We start from the raw sequence: 17621 nt of genomic DNA, 5'->3' as shown, positions 1-17621 counted from the left end.
ACTGTACCTCGATGTATGCGACAATAATATACCTAAACCTGATCTGATATCTACTGTCGAACCAGATACAACTCAATCACGTGTCATCTTGGTGCAACTGAACCAGGCCGACCATGCAAACCACCCAACCTCCATAGAATGAGATTGGGTCATATTGCTTGGGACACAGATACATCCACATTCAACGCTTTCACCCACGGCTCGAGGGCCTGAGCTATAGGGAAAGGTTGGGCAGGTAAGGACTTTATTCCTTGGAGTGTAGAAACCCGAGGGGTGATCTTATAGAGATTTACCTTAGCTTAGTTTAGTTTAGAAATACAGCACAGAAACAGGCCCTTCGGCCAACCGAGTCCACACTGACCAGCGATCCCTGTACACTGAGACTATACTACACACAAGGGACAATTTACAATCCTTACCAAAGCCAATTAACCTACAAACCTATATGTCTTTTGGAGTGTGGGAAGAAACCGGAGCACGCGGTGAAAACCCACGCGGTCACAGGGAGAAGGTATAAACTCCATAAAGACAGCACCAGTACTCAGGATCTAAGCCAGATCGCTGGCACTGTAAGGCAGCAACTCTAACGCTGTGCCATCATGCCGCGAATATGTAAAATCATGAGGGGAATGGATAGGGAAAATGAAGAGTCTTTTACCCAGAGTGTGTGAATCAAGAACCAGACGTTTTAAGGGGAGAACAGAAGAATTAGAAGCGGCACGGTGGTGCAACGGTAGAGTTGCTGCCTTACAGCGCCAGAGACCAGGGTTCGATCCTGACTATGGGTGCTGTCTGTATGGAGTTTGAACGATCTCCCCGTGACCGCGTGGGTTTTTGTGACCGCGTGGGTTCTTGCCGTTTTGTAGGTTAATTGGCTTCTGTAAATTCTCCCTGGTGTGTAGGATAGAACTAGTGTACTGGGTGATTGCTGGTTGATGCAGATCGGAGGCCCAGAGGGCCTGTTTTCACGCTGTGTCTGTAAACTAAACTAAATTTCAGGGGTGATCTTGGATAGGGGCAGCGTGGTTAGATATCAGGCAGACTCTTACCTGTGTAAGACACAAAATGCTGGAGTAACTCAGCGGGTGAGGCAGCATCTATGGATGGGCGACGTTCCAGGTCGAGACCCTTCTTCAGACTTACCTGTGTAACCCAGTCTTCATGCACCTTCCAGCGAATGTAGGTCACGTTTGGTGACAGGGCAGAGTTTTCGATGCTTATGCTGGGCATATTGTCCACCTTTGGGCACTTCTTCCATGTTCTGTCACAAACAAAAAGGCCCCCAATTAAAATCTACTCCCACAGCACAGCGCCCCCTCCATCACCTCTTACCAGGCAACTGAACCATCCTACCGACAATGAGAGAGCAGTCCTGAACTACTATCTACTTCACTGGAGACCCTTGGACTATGATCGGACTTTAAAAAGTTAGTCCAACCTCTCCTTATAGTTAATACCCACTAATCCAGGCAGCATTTTGGTAAACCTCTTTTGGTCTATGATCATTAAGTTTTCATATCCAATAACTAAACTTGTTGGTTTAGAATTTAATTTATTGTTACGTGTACCGAAGTACAGTGAAAAGCTTTTGTTGCGTGCTAACCAGTCAGTAGAAAAAGAATACATGATTACAATCGAGCCATGTACAGATACATGATAAAGGGAATAACATGAATAACATTTAGTGCAAGATAAAGCCTGTAAAGAATGATAAGCACAATTACAGAGTGGATAAAGGGTGAAATATTTGGTTCAGAAAAAGTTAGTTTAGAGATACAGCATAGAAATAGGCCCTTCGACCCACTGAGTCCAGACTGCTCATCAATCACCCATTAAGTGGCATCAGGTCTTGTTTGTAAAGATGCTTGAATATCAATAACAGCTTCTTCCCCTCTGGTATCGGGTTTCTGAACAGTCCTTCCATAAGCTAAGGTACTGTCTGATTCACCTCTACCCCATTGCGGATTTTGGACTTTGTGGAGCTGATGCGCTACAATGCTGTTCGGCGCGGACTTGTAGGGCCGAGATGGCCTGTTTCCGTGCTGTAATTGTTATATGGTTATATGGTTATATGCTGAAAACTATATTCTGCACTCTGTATCTTCCCCTTTGCTCTACCGATTGTACTTGAGTTTTACTTGATTGTATTTAAGTATTGTATATCTGATCTCTTATAATAGCAAGCAAAACAAAGCTTTTCCCCTACCCTGGGAAAAATAATCTGGGTATCTATTCACTTCATGATTTTGTACACCTCTATAAGATCACCCCTCAGCCCCCTGTGCTCCATGGAATATAGTCCCAGCCTCTCCCTGTACCTCTGGCCCAGCAGCATCCCTATAAATCTTCTCTGCACTCTTTCCAGTTTAATGACAGCCTTCCTGGTGAGCAAAACTGAACACAATTCTCCAAATACAACCTCACCAATGTCTAGTACAACTGGAACATAATGTCCCATCTATACTCAATTCCTTGAATAATGAAGGCCAATGTGCCATAAGCTTTCTTTATCATCCCATCTATCTGTGACAACACTTTCAGGAAACTGTGTATCTGGCACTCCTAGATCATTCTGCTCCACAACACTCCCCAGAGCCCTGCCATTCACTGTGTAGGTCCTGCCCTGGTTCAATTTCCCAAAATGCAAAACCTTACACTTATCCAAGTTAAAGTCCATTTGCCATTCCTCAGCCCAATAGCCCAACTGATCAAGATCCTGCTATCATTATTGATGACTATCTTCCCTATCTATGATACCACCTATGTTAGTGTAATCTGTAAACTTGCTGTGTGATTCTCATCAAAGTTGCTGATATAGATGGCAAACAACAAAGGGCCCAGCAATGAACCCTGGGTCACACCACTAATCACAGGCCTCCAGCCCGAAAAACACCATCACCCTCTGCTCCCTTCCGTGAAACTAATTCTGTATCCAGGCATTTACACCAAGTGCTGGAGTAACTCAGCGGGTCAAGCAGCATCTCTGGAGAAAAAGGTTGGGTGACGTTTCGGGTTAGGACCCTTCCACAGACTGAAAGAAGAGTGGGGGAGGGGAAGGGATGAAGTGCCAGCCGGCAACAAATGACCTGGTAGGTCCATTGTTGGCCAGGGAAGGTGTGATCTCAAGAGAAACAATGTGGAGAACTGTGGAACTGATAAAAAATGATGGGTGGAGGAAGGAGGCAAGGAGGGAGAGGAAGGGGAGGGGAGTAGGATAAGAAGTTACTTAAAACTAGAGAATTCAACATTCGCACCGCTAGGTTTTAAGCTGCCCAAGTGAAATATTAGACGCTCTTCCTCCAATTTACATGTGGCCTCACTCTCGCAATGCAGGGGGCCCAGGACAGAGGTCAGTGTGGGGTGGGGAAGAGTAGTGAAATGGTTGCCTACCAGGAAATCCCGTAGGCCTAGGTAGAGTGAGAGTAAGTGATCAGCAAAATGGTTACCAACTTTACGTTTGGTCTCACCAATGTACAGGAGCTAGCTCACCCTGGATCCCCTGCAATCTAACCTTCCACTGTAGCGTACCATGCAGAATGTTATCAAAGGCCTAGCTGAAATTCATAAAGACTGTAAAGCCGATGTCTATGGCCATGTACTCAGTCAAATTAGTGAGACACAATCTCCCACAAAAACAATTCCCATACCGGGAGTCGAACCCGGGCCACCTGGGTGAAAACCAGGAATCCTAACCGCTAGACCATATGGGAGACTGACTCCCTTGATTGTTTTTGAAAATGTGAATCCATGGTTCTAGATAGTCTGGCCTCAGGAAACATCAACTCTGCATTTATACTTTCAAAAAGGTATCAGAATTTAGTGTTTTTTCTATGATTTTCCATGATTACCTCTCATTCTTCTCAACTCCCGACTGCTCTGCTCCCTCCTCATAGAACAATAGGGGGCAGCACAGAGGCGCAGCTGGTAAAGCTGCTGCTCTAACAGTGCCAGAGACCCCGGTTCAATGCTAACCTCTGGTGCTGTCTGTGTGTTCAGTTTGCACATTCTCCCTGTGACCATGTGGGTTTCCTCCAGTTTCCTCCCACATCCCAAAGACCTGAGGGTTTGTACGTTAATTGGCCTCTGTATATTGCCATAATTTCTACCAAAATGGAAAGCATGATAACGATACAATGTTGTAGAAAGAGAACAGTACAGAATGTAGAAACAAAGAATTGCATATGCAGGTTTATACCAAAGATAGACGTTGTTCTCCAGAGATGCTGCCTGACCTGCTGAGTTACTCCAGCACGTTGTGTCTATCTATAGACGAGTACAGCACAGGAACAGGCCCTTCGGCCCACAATGTCCATGCCAAATGTGATGTCAAGTTAAACGGATCTCCTCTGCCTGCAGGTGATCCATATCCCTCCATTCCCTGCATAGCCATGTGTCTACCAGAACCGCTACATCTCAAGTTAAGCGATGTGGGAGTCCAGAACCAGGGCTCACAGTTTAAGATTAAGGGGTAGGCCATTTAGGACTGAGATGAGGAAAAACTTTTTCACCCAGAGAGATGTGAATCTGGAATTCTCAGCAACAGAGGCAGTGAAGGCCAATTCACTGGATGTCTTCAAGAGGGAGTTAGATTTAGCCCTTAGGGCTAAAGGAATCAAGGGATATGGGGAGAAAGCAGGAACGGGGTACTGATTTTAGATGATCAGCTATGATCATTTTGAATGGCGGTGCTGGCTCGAAGGGCCGAATGGCCTACTCCTGCACCTAATTTTATACGTTTCTATGTTTCAGAGAATGTCACAGTTGTGAAGCCCGATCTCGGCAGCAGGTGGCGCTGAGATCACATTGCCAGAGCATCACATTTTGCGCATAGATATCACGCTGACACTCCCCACCTTAAGCAATCGGTCACTTACGTAAAGTCCCACTTCCGTAAATAATGCTGTACTCAGTCCCCGGTGCAATCAAGTCAGTTTGTAATTTCCACAACACTGTACGATCACTCAAGTTTACTAGGGAAATAAGCCGGCATTGGCAGAGGTGTTTACCCAGAAGGCCGGGCGCCGTAGAATGCAAAGATCCTACAGCAAGCAAGATAGATCACTCCTGCTAAATGCAGTGGGCTGACGTGCAGTACGCAATGGAGCGGAACGTGGGCCTTTTTTTCATCCATTTCCGTAACCCAACATGACCCGCAGTGTAATCAGCGTTGCGGAGTAACAGTTTGTGTTAATAAATTATAATTCTGAAAATGAGAAGAAGATTTTTCCCAAATAACTTTTATTTTTACGAGGATGTTTCCGTAACCGGCTTCCGTCTCCCGTCTCCATACTAGTATCCTATGGGATCTTTGGTGCGGAGACGGAAGCCGGTTACGGAAATGGGGCCGAAAATTACCCATGAATCTGCCCATGACCGTACTACATCTTTTTCGTCGAGTGATCTATCTTGCTTGCAATAAGACCTTTGGTAGAAAGTGCCCCAACGGTGACATGGGAACCCAAGCTGGCAATGGCGGCTGTGATTACCCAGAAGGCCGCACACTGCAGAAAGTATCCTGGACTCAGCTGAGGCAATTAATACTCTCAGTGATAGACGCAATGAGCTGGAGTAACTCAGCGGGTCACGCAGCATCCCTGGAGAAAATGGATAGGCGACGTTTCAGGTCGGGACCTTTCTTCAGACTCTGAGTTATTTCGGGCAGGGGATGGGAATGGTGATTCCGACTTACGTAAAATCTGACTTACACAAGTGTTCACGGAACGTAACCCTTACCCAAGTCGGGGGAATGACTGTACGCTAAAATGTATTTGATTCACATCTGTAAACCATGGGCTTTGCTGCCAATCAAATAGGAAATGATCTTTCAAAATAAATCAATCTTTACTCATCCCTGACGGACAAGGAACTGCAGATGCTGGAATCTTGAGCAGAAAAAAGACGCAAATTGCTGGAGTAACTCAGCGGGTCAGGCAGCATTTGTGGAGAACGTAGATAGGCAACATTTTGGGTCGGGGCCCTTCTCCAGACATTTCATCAGCAGCTCGGTTTACACTTTGGTGGCAAAAACAGGAAAGCAGACTATTATCTAAATGGTGGCCGATTAGGAAAAGGGGAGATGCAACGAGACCTGGGTGTCATGGTACACCAGTCATTGAAAGTAGGCATGCAGGTGCAGCAGGCAGTGAAGAAAGCAAATGGTATGTTAGCTTTCATAGCAAAAGGATTTGAGTATAGGAGCAGGGAGGTTCTACTGCAGTTGTACAGGGTCTTGGTGAGACCACACCTGGAGTATTGTGTACAGTTTTGGTCTCCAAATCTGACGAAGGACATTATTACTGAGGAAGGACGAGTGCAGAGAAGGCTCACCAGACTGATTCCTGGGATGTCAGGACTTTCATATGAAGAAAGACTGGATAGACTCGGCTTATACTCGCTAGAATTTAGGAGATTGAGGGGGGATCTTATAGAAACTTACAAAATTCTTAAGGGGTTGGACAGGCTAGATGCAGGAAGATTGTTCCCGATGTTGGGGAAGTCCAGGACAAGGGGTCACAGCTTAAGGATAAGGGGGAAATCCTTTAAGACCGAGATGAGAAAAACATTTTTCACACAGAGAGTGGTGAATCTCTGGAACTCTCTGCCACAGAGGGTAGTTGAGGTCAGTTCATTGGCTATATTTAAGAGGGAGTTAGATGTGGCCCTTGTGGCTAAAGGGATCAGGGGGTATGGAGAGAAGGCAGGTACGGGATGCTGAGTTGGATGATCAGCCATGATCATATTGAATGGCGGTGCAGGCTCGAAGGGCCGAATGGCCTACTCCTGCACCTATTTTCTATGTATCTATATTTTAATCCTTCCTTCATCTTCAGAGCCAGCATGGACAAGTCGGGCCAAATGGGCTGTTTCCATGCTATACGGCTCTATGGATGTTGAGTCTGTCTCTTATGTCTGCTGTCAACTTATCAAATTATGCTTTCATCAGGAAAGTTCATTCCACAGAGTCATTCCACCGAGTCAGCTGCAAGTTTCTTCACATCCATTGTTAACAGCAGAAGACACAGGGAACAAGAAGCAGAAATCTTTTCTATCCATTACTTGGTCAGTTTTTGAGAGAGATATGCTTTAGCCTGGAATGTCGGGGGCTGAGCGGAGACCTGATAGAGGTATATAAAATTATGAGAGGCACAGATAGGGTGGACAGTCAGAGCCTTCTCTCCGGAAGTAAAATTTAAAGACTAAAGGGCATAGTTTAGAGGTACAGCATGGAAACAGGCCCTTCGCACCCACTGATTCCATGCCCGCTACAGTCACACCCAACAACTCAGGTTCGATCCCGACCTCGGGTGCTAAGGTTGCACATTCTCCCTGTGACCACGTGGGTTTCCTCTGGATGCTCGGGTTTCCTCCCACATTCCAAAGACATGTGGGGTTGTAGGTTAATTGTCATCTATAAAATTTCCCCCTGATGTGAAGCGAGTGGATGAGAAAGTGGGATAACAAGAACTAGTATAAACGGGCGATCGATGGTTGGAATGGACTCGATGGGCCGAAGAACCTGTTTCTCTAATCTAAACACAAGCTTCGGTTCAAAACTGAGTTGTGATTTTTATGCTCAGAATGAGACACACATTTACATGTGTTGCACAAGAATATTTCACTAAACACGTACTATACAAAAATACCGTACGGAAACATTTAGAAACTTGCCAACTTCTCACACATTACAAACCTTAAAGTTTCACCTACAGACGATAGAAGTAAAATGTTCACACAGCCCTGTAAAGAGAAGAGTTTCAAATGTTTAAAACATCATAAATATCTAATTTTATTCGTTCAATCTCTGGGGAAGAGTTGGTCTGATGGTGACATGTTGTTTGTTTAATTTAGTTTAGTTTAGAAATATAGCCCACCAAGTCTAGCCCAATCTGTTCACACTAGTTCTATCCTATACACAAGGGGCAATTTACAGAAGCCAATTAACCTACAAACCTGCACGTCTTTAGAACGTGGGAGGAAACCAGAGCACCGGAAGAAACCCACGTGGTCACAGGGAGAACGTGCAAACTCTGTACACCCGAGGTCAGGATCGAACCCGGGTCTCTGGCACCATAAGGCAGCAACTTTACCGCTTGCCACTGTGCCGCCCTTGTTACGCTGAGTGCTTCCCCCCCCCCCCCCCCACCCCCCCACACCTACATAGCACCCAGATTAATCCATGACCCTCATGTTCTACTTGGGTAGCTTGCAATCCAACGGTATGAACGTTGAATTGTCCCATTTTAGTTAACACCCCCTGGCTCCCCTCCACCAGTCTCTTTCCTGTGCTCACTCTCCCACCTCAGTACACACCCAATCCTCCCACTGTCCACCCTCCCCCCCCCCCCCCCTTTTCTCCCCCTCCCCTCTGTCCCCTTCCATTATATCCTTTCCTCTGGCATTACAATGCAACCCTCTTCTCTCTTTATCCAACAACCTTTTGTCATCTTTTCACCTCTAGCCTTTGTCACTTACTCCACCCATCTGCCACTCAATCCACTTCACCTGCATCCAACTATCACTTGCCAGGCTTTGTCCTGCCCCCATCTCTCTTTTCCAGCATTCTCCCCCCACCCCAACTCCAATCAGTACGAAGAAGGAGCCTGACCCAAAACATAACCTGTCCATGTTCCCCAGAGATGCTGCCTGACCCGCTGGGTTACTCCTATCATCATCTAGAGTGGGCACAAACCAGCATCTGCAGTTCCTCCTTATCATGTTCAGGAACAACAACTTCCCAACAACCATCAGGCTATTGAACGCTACGAACTCCATCTAAACTCTGAACTACCTTGATTGTACGAGGGACTTCGGGCTTTGTTTTGTTTTAGGACCATATTGCGTTTTTTTTATTTGTAGGACTTCTTTTACTTGTTTTTTTTTTGGTGTGTTAAGTACTGTGTTTACAGTTGCCAGTAGGAATTTCATTGTTCCGTTGCGTGACATAAGACAACACTCTCGACTCCTGACTAACATGCACAACAACAGTAATTTAGTCAATTGCTTGTTCAATTACCCGGAGTTACTAATTTAACACCTAGGTTTAAGTGTGAGTGAACATCCTATTCCTAGATTTCACTTGTTCAGAGATCAGTTTAATACACAAAGTCACTGAGTCGTAGCCCAGACCATCACGTAAACCAACCTGCCTTCCATTGACCACCATCTACACTTCATGCTGCCTCGGCAAGGCCACCAGCATAATCAAGGACCAGTCTCACCCCGCCACTCCTTCCTCCCCTCTCCCATCAGGCAAGGTGTGAAAATGCATACCTCCAGATTCAAGGAAAGTTTCTTCCCAGCTGTTATCACGCAACTGATCATCAACTAGAGAGTGATCCTGACCTACCATCTACCTCATTGGGGAGCCACGGACTATCTTTAATCGGACTTTATCTTGCACTAAACGTTATTCCCTTTATCCTGTATCTGTGCACTGTGGACGGCTTGATTTTAATCATACGTAGTCTTTCCGCTGACTGGATTGCACGCAACAAAAAGCTTTTCACTTTACCTCGGTACATGTGACAATAAACTAAACTATACTATCTATATATCTGTCCAAATGTCTTTTGAATGTTATTTTAATTTGCAGTGGCCCTGTTTAATACTGCCCAGGTATTTTAAGTGATCTATGCCCATATGTTTGTGATTCACTTGCAGAAATGTATGTGGAATTTTGTCTGTAAAATAAATTGAGCGAGTAACAGTGGTCGGCTGTGGACTGGTCTACTAGGCAAGATCTCAATGTTACTGTGGGCACAAGAGTTACTCTGCTTGCAGTGGGTGGGGTGTTTAGAACTACCAACAGCACAGAACCCTTTACTAAATGCAGTGTTAAACATTCACCTGGTCATCTCCGTACAAGATCATGCAGTCATCAGCCCCTGTAGAACTGGAAAATAAAACAAATTAAATCTTAGCATCTGACATTCAAAGGCATCACACAGCAAGATAGATCTCACCGTGTTATTCTGACATAATAAAACCGTCAACCCTAAGGCTTTGCTGCAGTCATTTTATTTAAAGTACAAGTTCTGTGAAATATTAGTGCTTTACATTATGGAAGGCTAATTTTATAAGCTAAAGAAAAATATTCAACAGCACAGCACAAGAACAGGCCAAAAACTGATAGTAAGTATATAAACATAGAAACATAGAAATTAGGTGCAGGAGTAGGCCATTCGGCCCTTCGAGCCTGCACCGCCATTCAATATGATCATGGCTGATCATCCAACTCAGTATCCCGTACCTGCCTTCTCTCCACACCCTCTGATCCCCTTAGCCACAAGGGCCACATCTAACTCCCTCTTAAATATAGCCAATGAACTGGCCTCGACTACCCTCTGTGGCAGAGAGTTCCAGAGATTCACCACTCTCTGTGTGAAAAAAGTTCTTCTAATCTCGGTTTTAAAGGATTTCCCCCTTATCCGTAAGCTGTGACCCCTTGTCCTGGACTTCCCCAACATCGGGAGCAATCTTCCTGAATCTAGCCTGTCCAACCCCTTAAGAATTTTGTAAGTTTCTATAAGATCCCCTCTCAATCTCCTAAATTCTAGAGTATAAACCAAATCTATCCAGTCTTTCTTCATAAGACAGTCATGACATCCCAGGAATCAGTCTGGTGAACCTTCTCTGCACTCCCTCTATGGCAATAATGTCCTTCCTCAGATTTGGAGACCAAAACTGTACGCAATACTCCAGGTGTGGTCTCACCAAGACCCTGTACAACTGCAGTAGAACCTCCCTGCTCCTATACTCAAATCAAATAAAGACTTGGCTGGATCAGGCACCGCTCCAAGAGGCCCAGCGCGTGGACCGCACGTGGCTTACACCGGTGGATGATACCATGACAACGCTGCCAGGACGACGGGCCTTCATGGTCAAGTCAAGAAACCTGCACTTACAAACTGGGACTTGAAAATGGCACCAAACTGGCGACTCTGTATACTGTCGCAGTGTACTACTGCTGAACACTTGTACTGTACCTGAGGTGCTTGTCTAGGATGTATCTATGCGCTTATGTATAGTGATACGTACTGAACTGTATACAAAAATGAATTTCACTGTACCTTGGCACATGTGACAAATAGAGTGCCATTACTATTACCATTAATTATGAGAGGCACTGAAATGGTAGACGGTCAGAATCTTTTTCCAAGGGTGCAAATGTCAAATACTTAAGGGAATAGCTTCAAGGTGAGAGGGGCAAAGTTTAAAGTAGATGTGTGGGGTCATTTATTTTTAAACACAGAGATTGGTGGGGGTCTGGAATGTGCTGCTCGGGGTGGTAGTGGAGCTGATACAATGGTGGTGTTCAAGAGACTTTTAGACGGGAATGTAGATTTGCAGGGAATGGAGAGATATGGATCACGTGCAGGCAGAGGAGATTAGTTTAATAGTGTCATGTTCGCCACTGACATTGTGGGCCAAAGAGCGTGATCCGGTGCTGTACTGTTCTATGCTCCAAGTTCTGAGGAGTAACTCAGCCATTAGCATATCTGTAACACACAGGAGGGTATCAGGGGTTATGGGGCGAAGGCAGGAGAATGGGGTTGAGAAGGAAAGATAGATCAGCCATGATTGAATGGTGAGGAAGACTTGATGGGCCGAATGGCCTAGTCCTGCTCCTAGAACCTATGAACTTATCTCACCAATAGTCAAGCTGCAAAGGGCATGTTTCCAATCCAGCAATTTGACAATACGGTTCAAAGGTGGAAAGCTCATAGATCTGAATCTCCCGATCTCTACATTGAAAAGAAATGCAAAATAGGATTGTGAAATACCTCATCTTGATTAATTAATTGTCAGAATTATTAAATTCATATTAAGGTTAAACTGAGAGAGAAGCCATACCCAGTGCTGAGAATAAACTTGTTATATTGATACATGGTGGTGAAGTCAGTCACCCATTTTGGCTTTCGGTGAAAAGGCTTCTCCTGTAAAGTAAAATAATGTTTTATTTTGTCGTGATGTATTGCAGCGACTTTTACTGTTAGGTTTTAAGGTTTATTATTGTCATGTATATCGAGGTACGGTGAAAAGCTTTGTTTTGCATGCTATCCCAACAGATCAGATATACCATACATAGATACGATTAAGGGCCTGTCCCACGAGCATGCGACCTGGATGCGGCAAGCGCGACCAAACCGGTAAGCGGGGTCGCGCGGAGGTCGAGTGAGTGACGTGAAGTTCGAGCGAAGTCCGCGGAAAGTTCGCGTGTGACGTATGGCGTCAAGACGCTGCGTACGGCTTCAAGACGCTGCGCACGCCCGTCGAGGCGGTGCGTACGGCGTCGAGGCGGCTGCGGGCTGGCAGGCCATTGCCACGCGGAATTTTTGAACACGGTCAGTTTTTCGGAGCCCCGCGCGATGTCGGGACCAGCTCCGCACAATTCCATACGGCTCCGGCGATCGAAGTGGGACCAGCCCCGCAAGGCCGTACGGCTCAAGCGACCACGTTAGGTCGCGCTTGCCGCATGGAGTCGAATGCTCGTGGGACAGGCCCTTTAGTTTAGTTTAGTTTATTGTCATGTGTACCGAGGTAGAGTGAAAAGCTTTTTGTTGTGTGCTATCCAGTCAGCAGAAAGAATATACATGAATACAATCGACCCGTCCACGGTGTACAGATACAGGATAAAGGGAACAACATTTAGTGGAACATAAAGTCCAATTAAAGATAGACCAAGGATTCAAACAAAAAGTGGAATAGGTAGAGCAAAGGGGAAGATACTGAGTGCAGAATATCTCAGCATTGTAATGCTTCAATTCCATAGACAAACTCCAATGTCTGCAATGGGATAGTGGTGAATTCGACAATACCCTAGCTTATAGATGGACCATTCATAAACCTGATAACAGAGGAGGAGAAGCTGTTCCTGAGTTTGGTGGTGTGCGATTTCAAGCTTCTGTACCTTCTGCCAGCCGAGAGCGGGGAGAAGGAAGAATGTGTGGGAAATGGGTGTGCATCAGGTGGGGTACAGGAGAGGGGGGGGAAAAGAGACGGGGGGGTATTTAATTTGCTTGGAGGTGGAGGGAAACACAGTATCTTGTTTAGTTTAGAGATACAGCAAGGAAATAGGCCCATAGCCCACTGAGGCAATGCTGACCATTGATCGCCTGTTCACACTAGTTCTATATTATCCCACATTCTCTCCACTCCCTACAAACAAATCTTTACACTGTACCTTGGTACATGTGACAATAATAAACCTAAAACTATGGACACAGGTTTAAGATGAGAGGGAGAAAGATTTAATAGGAAACTGAGGGGCACCTATTTCACACAGAGGGTGGTGGGTATATGGAACGAGCTGCCAGAGGAGGTAGTTGAGACAGGTACTATAACAACATTTAAAAGACATTTGAACAGGTACATGGATAGGAAAGGTTTAGAGGGATGTGGGATAAAGGTGAGCAGATTTAGATGGGGCATCTTGTGTAGATGGGATATCTTGGTCAACATGGGCCGCTTGAGCAGGGCCTGTTTCCGTGCTGTATGAATTTATGACTCTATAACCAGTGTAGACGGGGTATCTTAGTCGGCATGGGCAGCTTGGGCCGATGGGCCTGTTTCCATGCTATATAACAATGACTCACTGACTAGTGTAGATGGGGCATGTTGTCTGCATGGACGGGTTTGGCCGAAGGGCCCGTTTCCATGCTGTATGACACTGACTAGTGTAGATGGGGCATCTTGGTTGGCGTGGGTAGGTTTGGCTAAAGGGCCTGTTTCCGTGACTATGGACTTGTTTCCATGACCCCATGGCTCCAAATGTACGTACGAAGAGTCTCTTGCTCCGCTTCAGTTTGAGCTGGGCTGACCAGAAGGAGATGGTTCCATCTTCTCTCATCATGATGAAGCTCTGGTCAGGAGTGAAGTAAATGCGTAGGATCAGCTCAGCATGAGAGAGCTCCCTGAACGTGGCTGGAAGGGAGAACGAGACATGTTTTGATCGCACGTAAGACTCCTCAATCCTCTTGTACTTCAGTTGCATGTATGTACAGAATTCATCCTGTCAAACAAAAGGTATGGAAAGGGATTATTCCAGCACACCGAAAACATAATCAAAAAGAATCCCCCCCCCCCCCCCCAGGTGCTGTCTGTATGGAGTTTGCACGTTCTTCTTGTGATCACATGGGTTTTCTCTTGGTGCTCCGGTTTCTTCCCATATTCCAGAGGCGTGCAGGTTTGTAGGTTAATTGGATTCAATAAATTGGCCCATGTGTAAGACAGAACTAGTGTTCGGGAGATCGATGGTCAGCGTGGGCTCGGTCCGCCTGTTTCCACACTGTTACTCTAAACTAAAGTAAATAAGCTGCCAGAGGAGATAGTGCCGCACGCTATGACAACATTTAAAATACATTTCGACAGGTATACGGATAAGAATGGTTTAGAGGGATATGGGCCAAATGCGGGCAGGTGGGACTCGTGTAAATGGAGCATCTTGGTCAGAATGGGCAAGTTGGGCCCAAGGGTTGGTTTCTGTGCTGTATGACTGTAACTGGAGAAGATGATCAGAAATGATTTACTGACTCTGCAACTTTTAAAAATACATTGTGATGATCTATTTATTCCTGTGCTACAGTGTTCAGATCCTGTCATCTGAGTTGCATAACACTATTCCTGATAAATTCTAGATTAACTTACAGTAGGATGGCTTTGAGGTCAAAGTAATGATTTATAATATTAGTCTCTAGTTTAGTTTAGAGATACAGCATGAAACAGGCCCTTCGGCCCACCGAGTGTGCGCTGACCAGCGATCCCTCCACACTAACGCTATCTTACACACTACGGACAATTTATAATCTGTGCCAAAGCCAATTAACCTACAAATCTGCACGTCTTTGGAGTGTGGGTGGAAACCGGAGCACCCGGGGAAACCCCATGTGGTCATGGGGAGAACGTACAAACTCTGTACAGACAGTACCTGAAGTCAGGATCGAACCTGGGTCTCGGGTGCTGTAAGGCAGCAACTCTACCACTGCGCCACTTAATCACAACATTGTGTAGAATCCTAAAATAGATCAGCCATGATTGGAAGGCAGAGTAGACCAGATGGCCAAATGGCCTAATTCTGCTCTTATGATTTATTAACTTATTATAACCAAGTTGCCCAGTTCTGCAGTTATGCCGTTATACATACCCATTCAATCTGACCATCTGCAGAATAATCAATCTTCCTGAACAGTTCCTCTATTTGGTCATCATGCTAGAACGAAGAACAGTAAAACTGATTAAACTAGAAACGGTTAACACTGGCATTTTCAAATTAGGTCTTCACAGTCATGCAATCAGGTGAAACTTCAAGCTTAAGTTTATTGCCAACTTCTGAAGGATTCTGACCCGAAATGTAAACTATTCCTTTTCTCCAGAGATGCTGCCTGACCCACTGAGTTAGTCCAGCACTTTGTGTCTATCTTCGATAAACCAGCATCTGCAGTTCCTTCCTACACTTATTGCTAACTTCACAGATGCGCCATAGAAAGCATTTTATTGAGATGCATCACAGCATGGTTTGGAAACAACTCCATCCAAGACCACAAGAATTTGCAGAGAGTTGTGGACGTGGCCAGACCATCACGCAAACCAATTTCCCTTCCATTTACTACATTTACAATTTAGACTACATTTTAGTTTTTAAGTTTTGAGACAAAAAAATCTAAATTAAAGCCTAAAGTGTAAATGGAGTAATTGGAAAGGAGGTTGGTTTGCGTGATGAACTGGTCTTTACTTTAGATGGCAGAGATACAGCGCAGAAACAGGACCTTTGGCCCACCGAGCATCCCGAACCCAGTGATCACCCCGAACACTAGCACCATCCTACACACGAGGGAGAATTTACAATTTATAGAAGCTGATTAATGTACAAACCTGCATGTCTTTAGATTATGGGAGCAAACTGGAGCACCCGGAGAAAACCCACGCAGTCATGGAGAAACCTTACAAACTCCGCACAGACAGCACCCATAGTCAGGATCGAACCCGGGTCTCTGGTGCTGTAAGGTATCAGCTCTATCACTGCGCCATTGTGCTGCCACTTCACGCTGCCTCGGCAAGGCCACCAGCATAATCAAGGATGAGTCTCACCCCGCTCACTCCATCTTTTCCCTTCTCCCATCAGGCAAGAGGTACAGAAGTGCGAAAACACACACCTCCAGATTCAGGAACAGTTTCTTCCCAGCTGTCATCAGGCAACTGAACATCCTCTCATCAGCTGGAGTGCGGTCATGACTTCCCATCTGCCCTCCCTATTGGGCCCATCTTTAATCAGATTTTATTAGACTTTACCTTGTGCTAAACCTTGTATCCTGTATCTGTACACATTGGACGCTTGATTGCAATCATGTATAGACTTTTTCGCTGACTGGACAGCAACCAACAAAAGCTTTTCACTGTACCTCAGTACATGTGATAATAAACTAAACTAAACTGGAATAACTCAGCAGGTCAGGCAGCATCTCTGGAGAACATGGATAGATGACTTAGCATGCAACTAAAAATCGTTTCATTGTACCTCGGTACATGTGACAATAATAACCTATACTAAATGCAAAAGTACAGTAAGGTACAGCTACGATTTTTCACCAGCCCTCCCATGCTGCAAGTGCAACAAGTTTTGTTCCGATCGGTGGCATATTGTAAAAGTTAGCGAGATTTAAAAATCTTTATAAATGCGTGTGCGCAGATCGATCTCTCCTGCCAGTCAGCTCCGCGCAGATTCCCTGTCACTCTGCGGGATGGTCCGCCCCTTCCTGCGCAATCGTGTCTTTACTGGAGCTGAGGGACACTATGGATGGCCGGTGGAAGTCTCCAACGGACACAATTTTCGGAGGGACCGGAAGCGACCCGGCGCTTGAGATATATTGCCAAACGGAAAGCGGGGAATCTAATCCCGGCGGAGGAGAGCGTTCAGCGCCCGCTGTGAGTTACTAACACACTGACATCACAATGCCTCGCAGCTCCAGCCCCGTCCCCTCTGGTCCCCCTCGCCAGCTCCTGTCCCCCTCCCCCGTGATACCCCCCGCTCCCCCTTCGCTCTTCCCCCGTCTTTTCTCCTCGCTCTCCTCGCTCTCTCCCCCCCCCCCCCCCCCACTCAGGCGCAGCCATAGCTTCTGGTGCTTCTGGGCCGAGCCGAGGATCCACGCTGATGGCCAATGCTCGCAAGAAGGGAGAGGAGCGGAAACCTCGAGATCCTGGGGACGGAGAGTGGAGGAGGAGAGGGGGTAGAGGGAGAGGAGGGAGTAGGGAGGGGAGAGGAGTTATGGAGGGAGGGAGGGAGTGACTGAGGGTAGGGGAAAGGAGAGGGAGGGAGGGATTGGAGGGTAGGAGGAGAGGGAAAGGAAGAGGGAGGTGAGGAGGGACAGTGGGAGAGGAGGGGGAATAAAGAGGAGAGGTGGAGTAGTGGAGGGGGGGGAGGGGAAGGTAGGGAGTGGAGAATAGAGGGAGAGGGCAGTGGGGGAGGTGAGGAGGGATAGTGGTGGGATAGGGAAGGTGAGGAGTGGGGGATAGAGGGATAGGAGGGGGGTAGGGAGGGGAGAGGAGCTATGGAGGGAGGGAGGGAGTGACTGAGGGTAGGGGAAAGGAGAGGGAGAGAGAGAGGTGAGGGAGGGATTGGGGTGGGG

General features: G+C 46.2%; 1 protein-coding gene and 1 non-coding gene across 2 annotated transcripts in view; both read right to left on the bottom strand.

Moving 5' to 3' along the window:
• The window catches only part of LOC116974718, a 117835-nt gene that overhangs the window by 81112 nt on the left and 19102 nt on the right, over positions 1 to 17621 (bottom strand). Inside the window, exons 5-11 of the mRNA XM_033023437.1 lie at positions 15143 to 15208; positions 13781 to 14011; positions 11854 to 11936; positions 11652 to 11744; positions 9847 to 9892; positions 7691 to 7737; positions 1144 to 1261 (exon numbers count right to left, since the gene is read on the bottom strand). Coding sequence (XP_032879328.1) covers positions 1144 to 1261; positions 7691 to 7737; positions 9847 to 9892; positions 11652 to 11744; positions 11854 to 11936; positions 13781 to 14011; positions 15143 to 15208 — 684 coding nt within the window. The remainder of the gene's footprint in view (positions 1 to 1143; positions 1262 to 7690; positions 7738 to 9846; positions 9893 to 11651; positions 11745 to 11853; positions 11937 to 13780; positions 14012 to 15142; positions 15209 to 17621) is intronic.
• trnae-uuc lies at positions 3639 to 3710 on the bottom strand. The gene has a single exon. It is a non-coding gene; the product is annotated as a tRNA-Glu (tRNA).

This window comes from Amblyraja radiata, chromosome 6, assembly GCF_010909765.2.
Source record: "Amblyraja radiata isolate CabotCenter1 chromosome 6, sAmbRad1.1.pri, whole genome shotgun sequence".
Classification (NCBI taxonomy): domain Eukaryota; kingdom Metazoa; phylum Chordata; class Chondrichthyes; order Rajiformes; family Rajidae; genus Amblyraja; species Amblyraja radiata.
This window is presented reverse-complemented; position numbering and strand designations above follow the sequence as displayed.